Below are 15,477 nucleotides of genomic sequence, written 5' to 3' on the forward strand. Positions count from 1 at the left end.
GCTTTGGAAATAACATCTGCTCCCCACACCTGCCTGTCTGCTGAATTCCTGGGTGGAAAGGGAGCATTTCTTGTCCTTACTTTAGAGAAATTTTAATTTTTAGAGGGACAGTGCATTCCCAGAAATGATTGGTCTTTTCTCCAGGTCACTGGAACCCCCTGGAAAGGCCCGAGCTGGCATCCGGGAGGTCTTCCTGTCACAGTTCATTATTCTCTTTCTCTTTCAGCCAACATCCATTATGCACCAACTGTGGCAATACAGGCTCTGGTGCTGTGGTGGGGCCCAGGCCTGCCCCAGCCCCTGCCCTCGTGTCACTGGGTTGATGCTGCCACTTACTAGCTAGAGAAACCCTGGCTCCACATTGTTGCAGAAATCACCAGGATGATTCTCTTGCAAAGGAGAAAGTGAATGGGTCAGTTTTGGGGGGGTGACATAACCTAGGGGCTCAGGGAGAGGACTGGGAGGCTGGATGTGAGCCAAGCCTGGCTCATTCCCACCAGAGTTCCTTTTAAAGAGTGGTTCCCCATTTCCCAAAGGTAGCTGAACTCCAGGCTGCAGTCGTGACAGCACATCCCTGCAGCCAATGCACACTTTTGGGGTCAATGGCACCCCCATCCCACACCTGAGCCTGGGTGCTCTCTAGGAGGACATGAGGCAGTTGGCATCATGTGCTGCTGTTCACCCTGTTAATGGGCATCTCCTCTCTGAGTGCCAGAGAAGCATCTCCTCAGCTCCATCCCATGCTCCTGCTGGCTTCTCCACCTGTTCTGCATGAGCAGATCTTTACGGTGTCATACTAAGGGTCATTTTCCACGGGGAGGCCTTCTTTTCATGGCTCTTTGGTTTGAAAGAGCCTTTGATAAAAACAATTCAGAATACTCCTTCCTCCTGCTCTCATTCCTAATCTCTTCTACACTTAAAACAAGACCAAAATTTCATGGGACATGCTGAGCCTGAGAGCTGGGAGGGCGGGGAAGGTCACCTGTGCATCTTTTGAACCCAGCTCAGAACTCAGAAGAAACCTTGCTTGGAGCTGCCCCTGCCCCACATCCAGCAAATTCTTGTGTCCTCCACACTAAGTCCATGTCTTGTACTTGTCTCTATAGTTACAAGCATTGCAGCCTATTTCTTTTATTTGCTACCTCCTGTGTTTCCCCTTTTAGCCTCTTGATTAAGCCTCATTCATCTTAGTATCCCCAGGAGAGTGCCCCATGTGGGAGATGTCCGTGACTCCACAGGGAGGGAAGGAGGAGGAAGCAAAGAAGGGAGGGAGGGAGGAAAATGCCTGAGTCCATCTCTTTTATATTCTAGATGGTGAAACTAAGGCCCAGAGAGTAGTGACATCTCCAAGGTCACAATAGCTAGTCAGTGGAAGAGTGGGGCAAGAATTCAAGAACCTTGATGTTATATTTCATGCTCATTTTATCAACTGAGCCACTGACCAGACACAGCTGCACACAAGAAGCAGGCCATTGGCATTAGGGTTGGGGGACAGCCAGGCCCGTGTCCTGTGCTGCAGGACTGTTAGCACAGACTTCATCCTGACAGGCATCACTGCCACAGCCCTGCACAGACAAAACATGCACCCATCTCAGCGGACCCCTGAGGCCATGTTCAATGGGGGATGGCACAGGCAGTGAAGGGCTTTCCAGCCTCAGCTTTCAATCAAGCAGAGGCTTTTCCCTCCTGGATTCTCCCTGCATCCGGAGGTGATGCCCTCGAGCCCTTCCCACTGCTCTGGCCAGGATTCAAGTCCTCCATCTTTTCCACCACCTGTCTTAGCTTCACATCTCCTTGAAGGGGACCCTGGGATTCCCATGTGAAGTGCCAAGCTCAGCCGTCGCTCAGGGCAGGACCGGGCTTCAAGGCAGAGGCGGCCTCCCCAGTCTCTCCCCGTAGCCTGGCAGAGCTCCTGGGAGGCTGGGAAAGTTTTGATTATTAACACAGCCAAGCAGCTAATTAAAATAATAAATTAGAGAACAACATTGCAGAGGTGACGGGAGCCATAGGGAGCTGTGTAGGAAAAAGAAGAGGAGGAAAGTTATTTCCCAGGCAGCCAGGTAGGAAAGCCTGGGCAACTGGCTTTTAGGGTCATGAAAGAGGCAGGAAAGTGGTGACATTTTTGGTTCCTGATCCAAAGGGGCTTCAGGGATGGGGTAAAAGGAAGAGCTGTCACCCGAGTCCTGACCAGGTTGGGTGGAGGGGGGGACTGCTCTGGGCTTTTTGAACTTTGGAATGTGACCCATTAGGGTTGTGAAATAAATACAACATGCACTTAATAGCAATCATGAAAAGACCAGAGAAAATCTCAGAGTCCTTCACACACTGTGAGGGGAAGTTGAGTTCTGTGATTGAAGCTTTGCATTAGCATTTCTTATGCTTCCTTGTGTCTCTTGATGCTGGAAGTCTTAGAGACAGTTCTATGGATGGAGAAAGCTGTTGAAGAGACGAGGCATCTTATCAAAACAGTCAGCATAACAGCTAAGCACTGAGTATGTGCTTAATGTTTTCCTGAATTTGAAACCCTGATTCTTACAAGTATCGCCTTTCTTATTTCATGTATGAAAAAAGTGAGGCCCAGTGAGATTAAGTTGTTTGCCCGATGCCTCAGCCTGTCTTCCTGGGCTGTCATAACAAAATGCTGTAGACAACAGAACTTGATGTCACAGTTTGAAGGCTGGAAGTTCAAGAACAAGGTCCCATTGATTGAGTTCCTGGTGCAGGCTCCCTTCCTGGCTTGATGGCAGTGCCTTCTTGCCCTGTCCTCATTTAGTGTTTGCATTTGGAGCTCTGCTCCTTAAAGGGCCACCATCCCTATTGGATGAAGACCTTCCCATTATGACCTAAAAGCCTCATTTCCAAATATGGTCACATTGGGTATTAGGGCTTTAGCATAGGGATTCAGAGAAGACCTAATCCAATTCTTTACACTGAACATCCCATGGCAAATAAATAATGCAATCTGAATTTGATCCCGCACTAGAGCCTGGGACTTCCCAGCATGCTCTGCTGCCTTGATAATCCATGTGTGCCCCAAAGACAGTGGGGGGGGGGGGCGTAGTGCAGGACTCAGGGCTGGGCGTCACAGAGCATAGTGGCTCAGCACACTCAGGCTTAGGGTCAGGGAGAACAGACTCCAGCTGTGGGACTTTGGAAAATTTGCTTGACACTCTATAAAATGGGACTCTAATAGAGCTGTTCATAGTCTCAAAGGGGGGCTGGGAGTTTTGAATAGGGTGATGCAGGTGGAAAGGCAAGCACAGAGGAAGCCCACGACAGGAAGTTCCAGGAAAACTAAGAACTCTGTCCCGTGTTGTGAACTTAGAACTGTGCTTCACACTCAGTAGGTACTTATTACAAATTGTGGAATGAGTTTTTAAATGGTCATGATTATTACTGACCTGGTATTAGAATACCTAGGTATCACTTGCCTCCCTAGATGCCCTCCCACTAGGAGGGAGGGGTGGGTTATGGTAGGTTCTCAGGGACCTGGGTAGTGTAAAGTCGTGCTCTGCGTTGAGGCAGCAAGACAGGAGATGGGACACGTCTGTCTGCCCCTGTCTACTTCTGAGGACTGTGCAGCAGGTCTAGGGGAGCCTTGTCAGAACCTTCTGACAAGGCCCTGGGAAACTGGTCCGAGGCCAGCCAGGCCCCCAGGCAGGGCTATTTTTAACTCAAAACTGGGAGAGCTGTGTGGGGGTGGCTCCTCTCATCGGTAGCTGCTCTGGTGACATGCTTGCTGCCCATCTGCCCGTGCTGCCTCCCACGTGTCTTTTTCTTTACCACCCCCAAAGTAACACAAACACAGATGGACGCTGAGTCCACTCTGGCTTGGTGGGGCCCCTGGGGGCGGTCACCATGTCTACTGCCCACCGCTTCCTCTGGGACCTCAGCACAGTCAGGATGCGCAAGGCCCCCAGTTGTTTCACAAATATTTTGGGTTGAGCATCCCACAATTGCCCTAGGTACCAAAGGACCAGCAGGCTCCTGACCCCGCGGTCACCGCCTCCTCTCTTCTCAGTGTGTCTGGGGGAAGCTGTCGAGACGGAGTCCCACTCTTTCTACCCTGACTCTCCACAAAGCAGTTCCCACACTTGCTGCTCTCTGTTGCTAAGCCCTCTGGCCTTTCCTAGGCCTGAGGATGCTCCATGTTTCCTGAACCTTCCACACTGTTAGCTTTGCCCAATCTCCACCTTCTCGGATCTGGGTTTTTCCCTGGTTTCATGACCCCCTCTCTGGCTCTTACTCTGCAGCTTCCATGGTGGACCTCCTTCCTCTGGCTGCTCAAGGCTGACTGCTCATCCCAATTTGCCTGGAGCTTTCCTGGTTTCAGCACTAACAGCCCCCCACCTCAGGAGCTCCCTCAGTTCAGGCCGACCCAGGACCTCTGGTTGCCCAGACTCAGCCCTGGCCCCTGGAGAGTCCCCAGGCCTCATTCTTCCTTCCTCGCCCTTCCTAGTCCCTGTCCACTCTGTTCTCATCTATTTTCATGGCTGCAATTGCTCTCCAGGTGGGGATGTCCCTAAGTCTGCGGCATTGGCCTGGCTGCTTCCTGAGTTTTGGAGCCATGAACTAACTTCCCACTGTGTGTCTCCACTTAGATGTCTCCTGGCAACACAAACCCACATGCTGACCTCCGACCTCGCCACCCCACCCCACCCCAAACTGCTTCTCTTTCTGGTCCCCTGCACAAATGCAGAGCCCCACCATCCACTGAGGAGCTACGTTCCCCAGAGCCCTCTTCTTTCTCAGCCCATCTGGTAATAGCCCGATCTTGTCAATTTTACCTTTCTAACCCCTTACTTAACTCTCCCCAAATATTTCTATTCCCACCATCACTCCCAGAGTACAAGGTCACCACCATCTCGCGCCTTGACCCATGCAAAGTCAGGAGGAAGTGTTAACAGTGAATGTTTCTGGGATGGCAGGCAGCACGGACTGAATCGTGCCCTGCACCCTGGAAGACATGCTGGAATTCTCACTGCCAGGTTCCTGTGAAGGGGATCTTATTGGGAAACAGGGTCTTGGCAGATGCAGTGAAGTCAAGATGAGGTCATTAGGGTGACCTGTATCCAATATGCCCCTCATCCTCATAAGAAGAGGGAAATGTCACATGAAGACTGGCACGTGACTGCCAGCAGTGAGGACAGAGGCGGGACAGGGCAGCAGCTATGATGCCAAGGAGGCCAAGCATTTCCAGCAGCTTCCGGAAGCAAGGAAAGGGTCTACCCAGCGTCTCAGAGGGAGCACGGCCTTGCAGACACCTTGATTTTGGACTTCTAGTGTCCACAATTGTGAGAAAAAAATATTTCTGTTGTTTAATGCTACCCCATTTGCCGTAATTTGTGAGAGCAGCTCTAGAAACCAAGACAGGAAGACGTGGGTAAGTTTTATTATATTTTTCAATTTTTTAGGATTATCTATAGTGAGCACATAAAACTTGGATGATTAGGAAAAACATTCTTAAAAAGAAAAGCCTGCTCTGTAAGCATCTTAAACACCCGGCTGGATTTACCTTTAAGAACTGAAACCTTCTACACCCACATGGTTTACAGTTTCCAGCTCCACAGCTTTATTATCCCATCATCTTTATCACCACACCCTCACTGTTCCAGGAAACTCCTGCCCGGGGAGACAAAAGCTGCAAATAATTTTATTGTGTATTTCAGGAACTTTGCAAAACACATTTAAATAAACATTAGATTGTTCAGCTTTTGAATAGATAGCATCAAACAACGGTCTGTTCTCCAAGACTCTTCAAGATTCTGGCCTGTCTGTGTCCATCCATCCTACACTACTCTGTCATTATTCTTCCCAATCTTAATCAGGCTCTTGCAGGAAAGGGCCTGAAAGCTAAGACATGGTCCACCTTTGTGTGCATTTCTGAGATTCTCCTAAGACTCTGTCAAAGAGAGCTCTCTTACCCAGGGTAGCAAGAAACCTAGCTCTGGCTGGACATGGAGGTGCATGCCTATAATTCCAGTGGCTTAGGAGGCTGAGGCAGGAGGATCCTGAGTTCAAAGCCAGCCTCAGCAACTTAGTGAGGCCCTAAGTAATTCAATGAGACCCTGTCTCTAAAATATATATATATATATATATATATATATATATATATATATAAAAGACTGGGGTTGTGGCTCAGTGGTTAAGCACTCTTGGGTTCAATCCTCAGTACCAAAAAAAAAAAAAAAAAAGAAAGAAAAAAAGAAAAAAGAAAACCCAAAACCAAACTTAACTCTTCCTAATCAGTAAGTTTCTTGTTGCTTTGATGGTATTTTCAGACATATGCATTCAATATCTTCAAAACATTGTATTTGTTGAATGTGACCCTAAGAATCTAGAAATAATCCCCAAATTGTAGCTGGGGAAACAGACTCATCCAACTTAAGTGGCCTAGGCCACATCATTGCTAGATAGCACAGCCTAGGTCTGGCTGAGCAAAGCCTGCTCTCTTTAGTGTCACCTGCCTTTCCAGAATTAGTGAGCTGGAATACAAAATACAAACATTCAGGCTATTTGGGGGCAACTGATGGGATTCTGCTCTCAAGTAACCAGATAATGGCACCTAGTGGATAGCCTTTACTCTGTTCTGGAAAGTCTCAAGCAGGCAGGTTTCTTGGGGGAGTCACTATAGAGAGGCAGTCCTGGGTCCCCAAGGCATCCGTATGTTTGCCCAGGGTCTGAAGAACCATATGAACCACGGCAGGCAAATGGGCTTTGGTGGAAACCAGCCTTATTTGAGGCAGTTGCGTTTCTCATAGGGCATTATACCAGTGACAGGGAGGAGAGCCCCTGACCCTCTGCAGGGGGAGGGGGGCTGGCACACATAGTGCTTTGTTACGCTTTTCTCTAGTCAGATGCATGTGGCTGACCCCACGCCAGCCTGCAGAGGAAAACATACATGCTTGCTTTAAAGTCAGCAGAACTTGCACCTTGGGGGCCTTTCATTTGGAAGAAAGTGATGACTCACAAAAAACCAAGGTGGCTTGACTCATTCGGCGCTTGGAAAGGGGATGCGCGTTCAGAGTTCACTTACCCAGAAGAAGAAGTTGAACAAGAAGAGCAAATACTTCAGGTAGACGATGAGCCAGTCCTCCTGCTCCGTCTTGTAATGGGCCATGGTTGCTGGACCTGCAAAGGACACACACATGCTGGGCCCCGGGAGGACACACGGACCTGCCTCATCCTCCCAGAGCCAGAGCTGCTTGACAAGGCCCCTTTCAAGGTCCCCTTCAAGGTCCCCTGTGTGACCAGGAGGGTTTGAGGCTGTGAGTGTGCAACATGGAGCAAAAATTAGGGAGACACAAAGGCCATTGGACACCTAATGCAGTCAATCTGGGTGGAATTTTCTAGACCTCTGGATCTTGGCTCCCTCCGCCCCCCATGACCACAGGTCTAACCTAAAGGCTTTTACAAATTTCACATGGGCTTAGTGCTATTTGTACTTTCCTCCCATCTCATCACAATCACAGGGCACCTGTTTTCCTGTCCCCTACCCCATACAGGTGCTCACTCTGTTGGCATGGCCACACTGCCTTGGAAAGCTGAACTAGGCACCATTTGAAGATCTCTGTGTGCACCTGCATCGCAGAAGCCCTGTCAGAGCACTCATGCTGGAGTTGGCCTTCGGGTCTCCCAGTCTACCCCGCCTGTTCCCAGCACCTTCACCTTCCAGATGAGGAGGCCGGTGCAGATGGGCCTAGTGGTTTGACAGCAAGAAATACAAGAGACTCTGAAGTCAGCCTCCTGGGTTCATGCTCTGATCTGGTACACGATGTGTTGGGCAAGTCCACAACCTCCCATCCTTCAGAATCCTTATGTGTAAATGCAGTTAATGATGATACCCACATCATAGAGTGGTTTGGAACATTAGATGGGATCATCCATGTGAAGGGTTTAGTATAGTCCTTGGCACAAAGCAAGTGCTCAATAAACGTCAGCTATTATTATTCCATGTCACCGAACTTTGGCAAGAAACCAAGACTCCTGTCCTAAAATAGCCAGTCTTTAGCACCAAGCTTTCTCTCTTGTTCTGACACATTGATGGACACCTGTGAGCTGTGACATCATTGGTGGTGACAAAAGTAGAGAAGGCCCAGTGTGCCTGCTATTCCTGTTTGCTTCTCAGCTAGTCTGGACCTCAGCAAGCCTGAAGCCTCCACGGTTCCTCCTTCTCCTCTGGCTACATGGCCCACGTTCACAGAGTGGGTGCTCCTTCAGAAATGGTTCCCTTCCAGGAAACCTCTTTTTGTTTCAGAACCACAAGCCATGAGCCCATTTCCATGTCGCCCTCCATCACTCCTGGTCCCAGCCAGGCCCTGCTCTTGTCCCTCCCTCATCTCCTGGGCCAGGGCTGGGACCAGGCCAGGCTTCTTCCTCCTGAGCACTGCTCTGTCTCTTACTTCAAAGCTCTGAGGCTCCTGGAGACAGAGAGAGGGGGAGAGGGAGATAAAAAAGGTGGCTGTCTTCTCTGGGATTTCTATTTGCAGATCTTGAAGAAGGTAATTTAAGACTTTTAGCCTTTGTGTCAAAAAGAAGACAAAACCCATTTTTCTCCAATTAGTCTGAGAGGCAGTGGAAGAAATACTGAAAGAGACAGAGAAGAAAAAGGAAGCTTGTGAACATGGTGATGGATGGGGCGGCCAGGAGCTACAGTAGGAGCTACACCTTGGTGCTCTGCATCCGCCCTGATGTGAGACTGTGTCTGAGGACCTGCTGAACCCCACGGCCCCGTAGTTATCCCACAGAGCTTGTGAGGCCTGGCCTCTCCCAGCTGCTGACTGTTCTCTCCCTACAGTGGACCCTTCCCAGCCAGGGTCCACTGGACCCACCACAGACATTTCTCTAGACCCACAGAAAAGGAACGTGAGAAACTTACTCCAAATCAGGGGTCAGGACCCAGGAAAGGAAGGTTGCATTTTTAAAAAGGACTTCAGATAGGCTGGGCAGGTGGTACAGAGACTTGAGAGGCTGAGGCAGGAGGATCATGAGTTCAAAGCCAGCCTCAGCAATTGCTAAGCCACTCAGTAAGACACGGTCTGTAAAATAAAATACAAAATAGGGCTGGGGATGTGGCTCAGTAGTCAAGTGCCCTAAGTTCAATCCCAAGTACTGAACCCCAGGAAAGTTTTTGGCCAGGCAGTCCTGAGTTGAGATGCACATTTCATAAAGAGTCCCCTGTGGAGGAAGAAAAGGGACAGGCCCTCTGGGCACAGGGAGGACTGTTAGGAAGTTGGCAATCAAGTCCAAGAAAGAGGTGGAGCTCTGAAGGGTAGAAGGAGGTCCCCTGGGCGGGTAGTCTGGGCAAGGAAGAAGCAGGTGGGGCTCCCGAGAGCCCTGACTCACATGAAAGGAGCAAAAAGAGGAGGGAGGAGTGAGGAGGAAGCTTATTGCGATGGGTGAGAGGAGACCTGGGAGTGTGGGGTCCCAGAGCCAGGGGAGAGGGGGGCGTCCACAGCGGCAGATCTGCCAAGAGGTGAGGACTAGCAAAGCGACCCTTCACCAGAGCAAGGCTGGTGGGAGCCTGTGGTGGGTTAGGGATGCCTATGGGAAGGCGGAGTCAGTGGAGACCGGGAGTAGACATTATCCAATGAGAACACTAGGGAAGCATCCAGAAGGCCGAGGCCCAAGGAACACTTGTGTGCTATAAAAACGGAAGGTTCAGGAAGGCTTAGCTCCCTGGGAAAGGAGCTAAGGGTCCACAGCCCCGGCATTGGCTGCCTTCAGTGAAAGGGGCAGGCTGGAGGGGGTGAGCGGGCAACACTCCCACTGTCCTAAGGGGATCCCTGGTTTTCCTTTGGCTAGAGGACAATTCATGGAGAGCAGGTCTGTCTGTCGCAGCTCCTGGAGGGGAGAAAGCAAACACAGCCCCCCCAAGTGGTCTTATCTCCCCTGCCAGTGAATGAAAAGCAGGGCTTTGGATAATCCACCTGAGCCATTTTCTCTGAACTCTGAGGAGTGCCTTCTGATTTCGGGGAAGCAGATTGCCTTCCTAAGTGGAGTTTGTTTCTGTTCGTAGGAATTGGAGTTGGACTTCCTGAGCCAATGGGAGGAAGTGTCCCTAGTGGGTAAGAGCTGGGCAGTGGGGTCAGGCGAGACAGAGACACCCACCTGGGATGGTAATCGACACAGGCTGGTCCAGGCCTGAGCACAGAGAGCAGGTAACTGCTCCCCCAGGGCCCTCGCTGCTGCTGTCTCCTTGGGCCTCCTGGAGGCTGTGCTGTGTCCTCTGGGCTTTTGCTTACACTGCCCTGAGTCTGAATTTCCTTCCTTCCTTCCTTCCTTCCTTCCTTCCTTCCTTCCATGAAATACTTTCTCAGGTATATTCTTTTTAAAAATACTTGTTCTTGGCTGGGGTTGTGACTCAGTGGTAGAGCACTTGCCTCACATGTGCCAGACCCTGGGTTCGATCCTCAGCACCACATAGAAATAAATGAGTGAAGTATTGTGTCTAACTAAAAATAAAGAAATATTTTTTTTAAAAAATACTTGTTCTTTTTGGATATACATGACAGTAGAGTGGTTTTTTTTTAATTCGTTTTTTTTTCAGTTATACATGGCAGTAGGGTGAAGTTGGACGCATCATACATACATGGAGAACACTTCCCATTCTTGTCCTTGTACACAATGTGGAGTTTCACTGTTTGTGTATTCATATATGAACATAGGAAAGTTATGTCCAATTCATTCTATTGAATTTCCTGTTCCCATCCCCCTCTCCTTTCCCTTTACTCCCCTTTTTCTAAACCTAAGCATTTTTATTCTTCCCACCACCCCCATTGTGTGTTAGCATCCACTTATCAGAGGGAACATTCAGCCTTTGGTTTCTTGGGGCTGACTTATTTCTCTTAGCATGGTAGTCTCTCGTTCCATCCATTTACCAGCAAATGCCAGAACTTCATTCTTCTTTATGTGAAATTGCTCTATTTTCTGCTTATCCAAATGCGCCAAGGCTCAGAGGAATCCTACCCTCTTGGAAGCTGGCAGTCCCCATCTTGCCTGACCCCCATGGTAATGCCCAGTGGCCCTGGACTATGGCAGTTGATGGGGGCATTTCAGTACCTTAGTTACTGATCTATGTTCACAGGCTGATTCCTGCTTGGGAACTCTGCTCTGAGCCTGAGGACTGAGTGAGGCAGCTGAGCTGCACAGTGGAGTCAGGCCCTGTTTCTGGCTCTGCCCTCTAATTGCCACCCAAGGATTTAGGCAAGTAGCACCTGCCATGTTTCTTCATCCTGAGGGAGGCCATGTTCTCTTGGGCATCATGGCATTGGAATTATCTGGACAGTTCATTAAAACAGGTTTCCAGACATTACCCCTGGGGCTTCTGATTCATCAGGTTTAGAGTGAGAATTTGAAGAAAACTTGGAGAATTTGTTCCCAACCAGGTTGACCAGATTGGCCCAGGACAGAGGGATTTCTTTAAATGTGGCACTTTGCTAAATCTGGGTCATCCCAGGCAAACCAGGGTGGTGGTCACCTACTCTTAGATATTTCCATTGAATCAGTGCCCATTAAAGTCCAGGGCCCTGCAATATAAGTGTCCTCTATTCTGCCATAGACATGAGAGAGAGGTGGGGTGGGCACCAGGGTGTGTCCTCTCACACAAAATTCACATTTAAGACACAGTTCTCATTGAGATGCCCGAGATTTCCCAGAAAGAAGCAGCCTTGGGCGCTTCCCCTCCAGGCCATGGTTCTGACAGTAGAACAAAGCTTGGATTCAGGGGCAGCTGTCAGGCCCCGGGCTGGTAATACCAAATTCAGGCTCCACTCCCTAGAATCTTTCAGAGAAGCAACCGCACATGCCTGGGTGGTGAAGTGATGCACTTTGGTGACTTTCATCAGGGACAGATGTGTAACATCATGGACTGTGAGACTTGGGGATTTCATCTTTTCTACTATAAGCCCTGCCCCCACCCCAAGTGAATGAGTTTTAAACTGCAGAGAAGACAACAGACCTGTACAAACTGCCCAGAGGTATCTGAAGTCCTTGTGCAAGGCAAGGTTCCAGCCAGGGCCAGCGCCCAGGAGCAGAAGGATCACACAGGGCTGCTGGATGGGGGGCAGAGCTGAGTCCTTTAATGTGGATGAGCAGCGGGGGTGGGTAGTGCTTAGAGCTGGCTCTGTAGACTGCGCAGGCCCTGGGTCTGTGCACCCTTCACTGATTCACCCTGGCACACTGGCCTTACTCTTCAAGGAGTCTGGGCAACTGTGGAAGGTGGGTGAAGGCACAGATATAACCTCCTGACGTTCTGGATCCAGTTCTCAGAGATGCTGGCCAAGCCCAGTGGTGGCTCAGAGGAAATGACATTCATCTACCAGGTTGGGCGAGGGTGGGAAAAGGAAGGGTTATTTAATCTGGTCCTTGAGGACAGGCAGGGTTTCTGTAGGCTCTGCAGGAGGGAAGGGTACTCAGGAGGGAGACAGCAAAGTCCTAGAGGTGGCCAGGAGGGTGGGCCTGGGCTTCAAGAAGGGCTGGGAAATCAGCCTGGGCCCCTGTGCAGTCAAAACGTTGGCCACACTTAGTTGTGACTCTCCCCCTTCCCCACCCACTTGACTCCAAAGATCTCACCAGTGTATGTGTGCTTACATTAGCAAGAGCTCAGGCTGGGGGTGCCCTGACTCTAGTCTATGAAAGGAGAGCACTCCATTCCTAGGGGAGGCCTTCAGGGACCTTGGCGGTTCTAAAATGAAAACACACAATGTCCTGCAGTTTCATCCATGTTATTGCAAACAATGGACTCATCCTTTTTTATGGTTGACTTATTCGTCACGTCTGCTCACCATATTTTCTTTATCCATTCGTCTGTTGATGGACACTTAGGTTGCTCCCATTTTTCAGCTATTGTGAATAGTGCTAAAAGGGACATGGGATTGCAGATGTCCCTTGGACGTCCTGCTTTCATCTCCTTTGGAACTGTCCCTGAGAGCGGCCTGTGTTAAGTGACATAAGCCAGGCACAGGAGAATCAATACTGCATGAGCTTACTCTTCGGTGGAATCCACAAAGGTTGGACTTCCAGAAGTAGAGAGTACAGTGGTGGTTTCTGGGGCCGGGGGATTAGGGAGACATGGGCCAAAGGACATAAAATTTCAGTTAGCGACGAAGACTGAGTTTAGGAGATCTATTGCTAAGAGAGTGGATGTAAAGTGATGTCACCACAGAAATGATAACTATGTGAGGTTATGCAAATTCTACTTAGATTAGACATTCCAATACACTTCAAAACACAGTGTGGTACGTGGCCGATCTACACAACTCTCTCTGTCAGTTAAACCAAGACCTTCTTGCGTGTGTTTGCTCTGGGAAAACCTAGGTCCTGCCGCATCCCTACTCCTTCACTTAAGTGCCAGTTTCCAGTTCTGAGTTCTTGGCCAGCAAGAGGCCTTGCAGCATAATGGCCAAACACAGTGGGACAGGAAAAAACAACCTCAATGGTTTAATTTATAACTTCGTTTCGGCTTCTAATGAAACTTGGTTACCGTCCCCACGTGGTGCATTTCCTTCTGCACTCAGACGATTGCTCTTGCCTTCCTCTGACTTTATTTTGTTTCCTGCAGTGTTGGGGATCAGACCCAGGGCCTTGCATATGCTAGGCGAGTGTTCTGTCACTGAGCCACCCTGCTCCCAGCTCCTTTCTCTTATCTAATTTCCACTTGTGTGACCTATTCCTGGTAGGTGTGACTGTCCTTCTGAAGTGTCAGAAAAGTGGGACTTCCTCAGACCCTCTGAGTGTGACAGCTGGGAAAGCCAAAGAGATCCTGGCTGAGCCCTTTTGTTTGAGAACAAAGGAAGCCAAGTCCTGGGTGGCAGGGGGAAGTCAGATCATGCTACAGTCCCTGGTATCCTGTCTCCCAGGCCAGTCTTCTTTCCATGGCCACCAGCGAGATTGTGGTTGGTTGATATATAATAACACCACAAACCTTTACTAGATGCTAAGTGCATGCTGAGCTCTAAGTGCTATATGTGCATTAATAGATTTATTACTTAATCCCATGGTGGGATTATTATCCCCTTTTACAGAAGAGAAAACTGAGGCACTGAACAATAAGTGGAGAGCCAGATACATGAGATCTGAAGGGCAGTGTGCAGAGGCCTGGCTTTGCCTAACTGGTCTAGCTTGGTTTCTTGGAGAGTCTTTTGGCTTGGTGGTTTCTGGTGGAAGCTAAGAATGATAAGATCATCCTGGGCAAAGACCCCAGTTGGGGGTTATGGAAGGCAGAAGGACCTGGGGTCAGGGGTCCCACAATGACCAGCACTACAGAGATACCAATTCCCCAGGGAGCCTTCAGGAGGGAACCATGTTCTTCCCCTGGTCATCTGTCTCCTTAACTGTGAGGCCTGAGATCCAGCAGCTGTGAGTCTCTGGACACCTACTGGCTTTTTCTTTTATATCAGCATTATTTGTAGCAGGCAGGTAGATGAATGCAGGCAGATCTTTAGGGCCAAACCTAGGGTTTGATTGCTAACTAGAGAGTCATGTGGATGGAGCTGTAGGCAGACCTTGAATTGAATTCCAGCACTAAGAATTCACAGTTTCTATGCCCCGAGAGACCTGTTTTCCAAAGTATATGACTATTTTTCACTTATTTACAAGTAACCAACATGCATTGTGTGTATTGTCAGGACTCTGCTCCCATCTTGAGGCAAGTCCTTGGCCTTTCCCTTGTCCCACATCTGTTTACACATAGGCAGAGCCCTGTAGCTCTGCCTCTAGGCAGTGACCACCTTTTGCTACATTTTTCCTGGTTCCCTTTTTTCAAATTACCGTTTGACCTATGAAATGAGGATTTCCCAGTGCATGACAAGAATCAGTGAACAAGCAGACAAAATAACAGCACGGGTTAGCAGGACAGAACATGTGGGTGTGGAGACTACTTGTCACTGATATCACAGTGACCCTTGGCAAGTCAGGGCCCCAGTTTCCTGCTCTGTCAAATGGGGAGAATGCTGAGCTGACTGTTTCTCTCCCTTGCAGGGTGATTGTGAAAGTCCAATGGATGGAGAATTTGCAAGAATCCTTTGTATTGTAATGTTAAAGGAACAATTAAACCCAGCTCTCTAAGACCTTCCTGTCACTGTGACAAGATGCCTGAGATAAATCAACTTCAAGGAGGAAAGGTGTATTTTGGCTCACGGGTTATAGAGGTTTCAGACCCTGATTGCTTGGCTCTGTCACTTTGGGCCTGCTAGGGGCAAAACAACACAGCAGGGAGAGTGTGCTGGAGGAGGTCTACTCACCTCATGGAGGTCAGGAAGAAGAGGGAGAGAGGAAGGGGTCAGGGTTCTAAGGTTTCTTCAAGGGCACACCCCCCATGACCTAAGTTCCTTCCCCTGGGCCCTACCTCCTAAAGGCTCCACCACCTACCAACAGAGCCACCCTGGGGACCAAGCCTTCAACACATGGGCCTTTAGGGGACATTCCAGATCAAACTAGAGCAGGCAGGTGATCCTAAATAATACATCAGTGAAGGCC

The 15,477-nt window shown here is 49.4% G+C and overlaps 1 protein-coding gene across 4 annotated transcripts in view; it reads right to left on the reverse strand.

The window, feature by feature from the left end:
• Positions 1-15,477, reverse strand: part of TSPAN11 (tetraspanin 11) — a 750,083-nt gene that overhangs the window by 713,899 nt on the left and 20,707 nt on the right. For 3 of the 4 annotated variants that reach the window (XR_014024060.1, XR_014024061.1, XM_081309807.1), the window contains exon 2: positions 7,037-7,131. Coding sequence is in view for 1 of the 4 variants with exons in the window: in XM_081309807.1 (XP_081165933.1) it covers positions 7,037-7,120 (84 nt within the window). In the remaining 3 variants the exon portion in view is untranslated. Of the gene's footprint in view, positions 1-7,036; positions 7,132-15,477 lie in introns of those variants that run through there. The other variant, XR_014024059.1, reaches the window with a different exon arrangement.

The sequence above is a fragment of the Spermophilus citellus genome (genome assembly GCF_964194105.1).
Source record: "Spermophilus citellus genome assembly, chromosome: 10".
Classification (NCBI taxonomy): domain Eukaryota; kingdom Metazoa; phylum Chordata; class Mammalia; order Rodentia; family Sciuridae; genus Spermophilus; species Spermophilus citellus.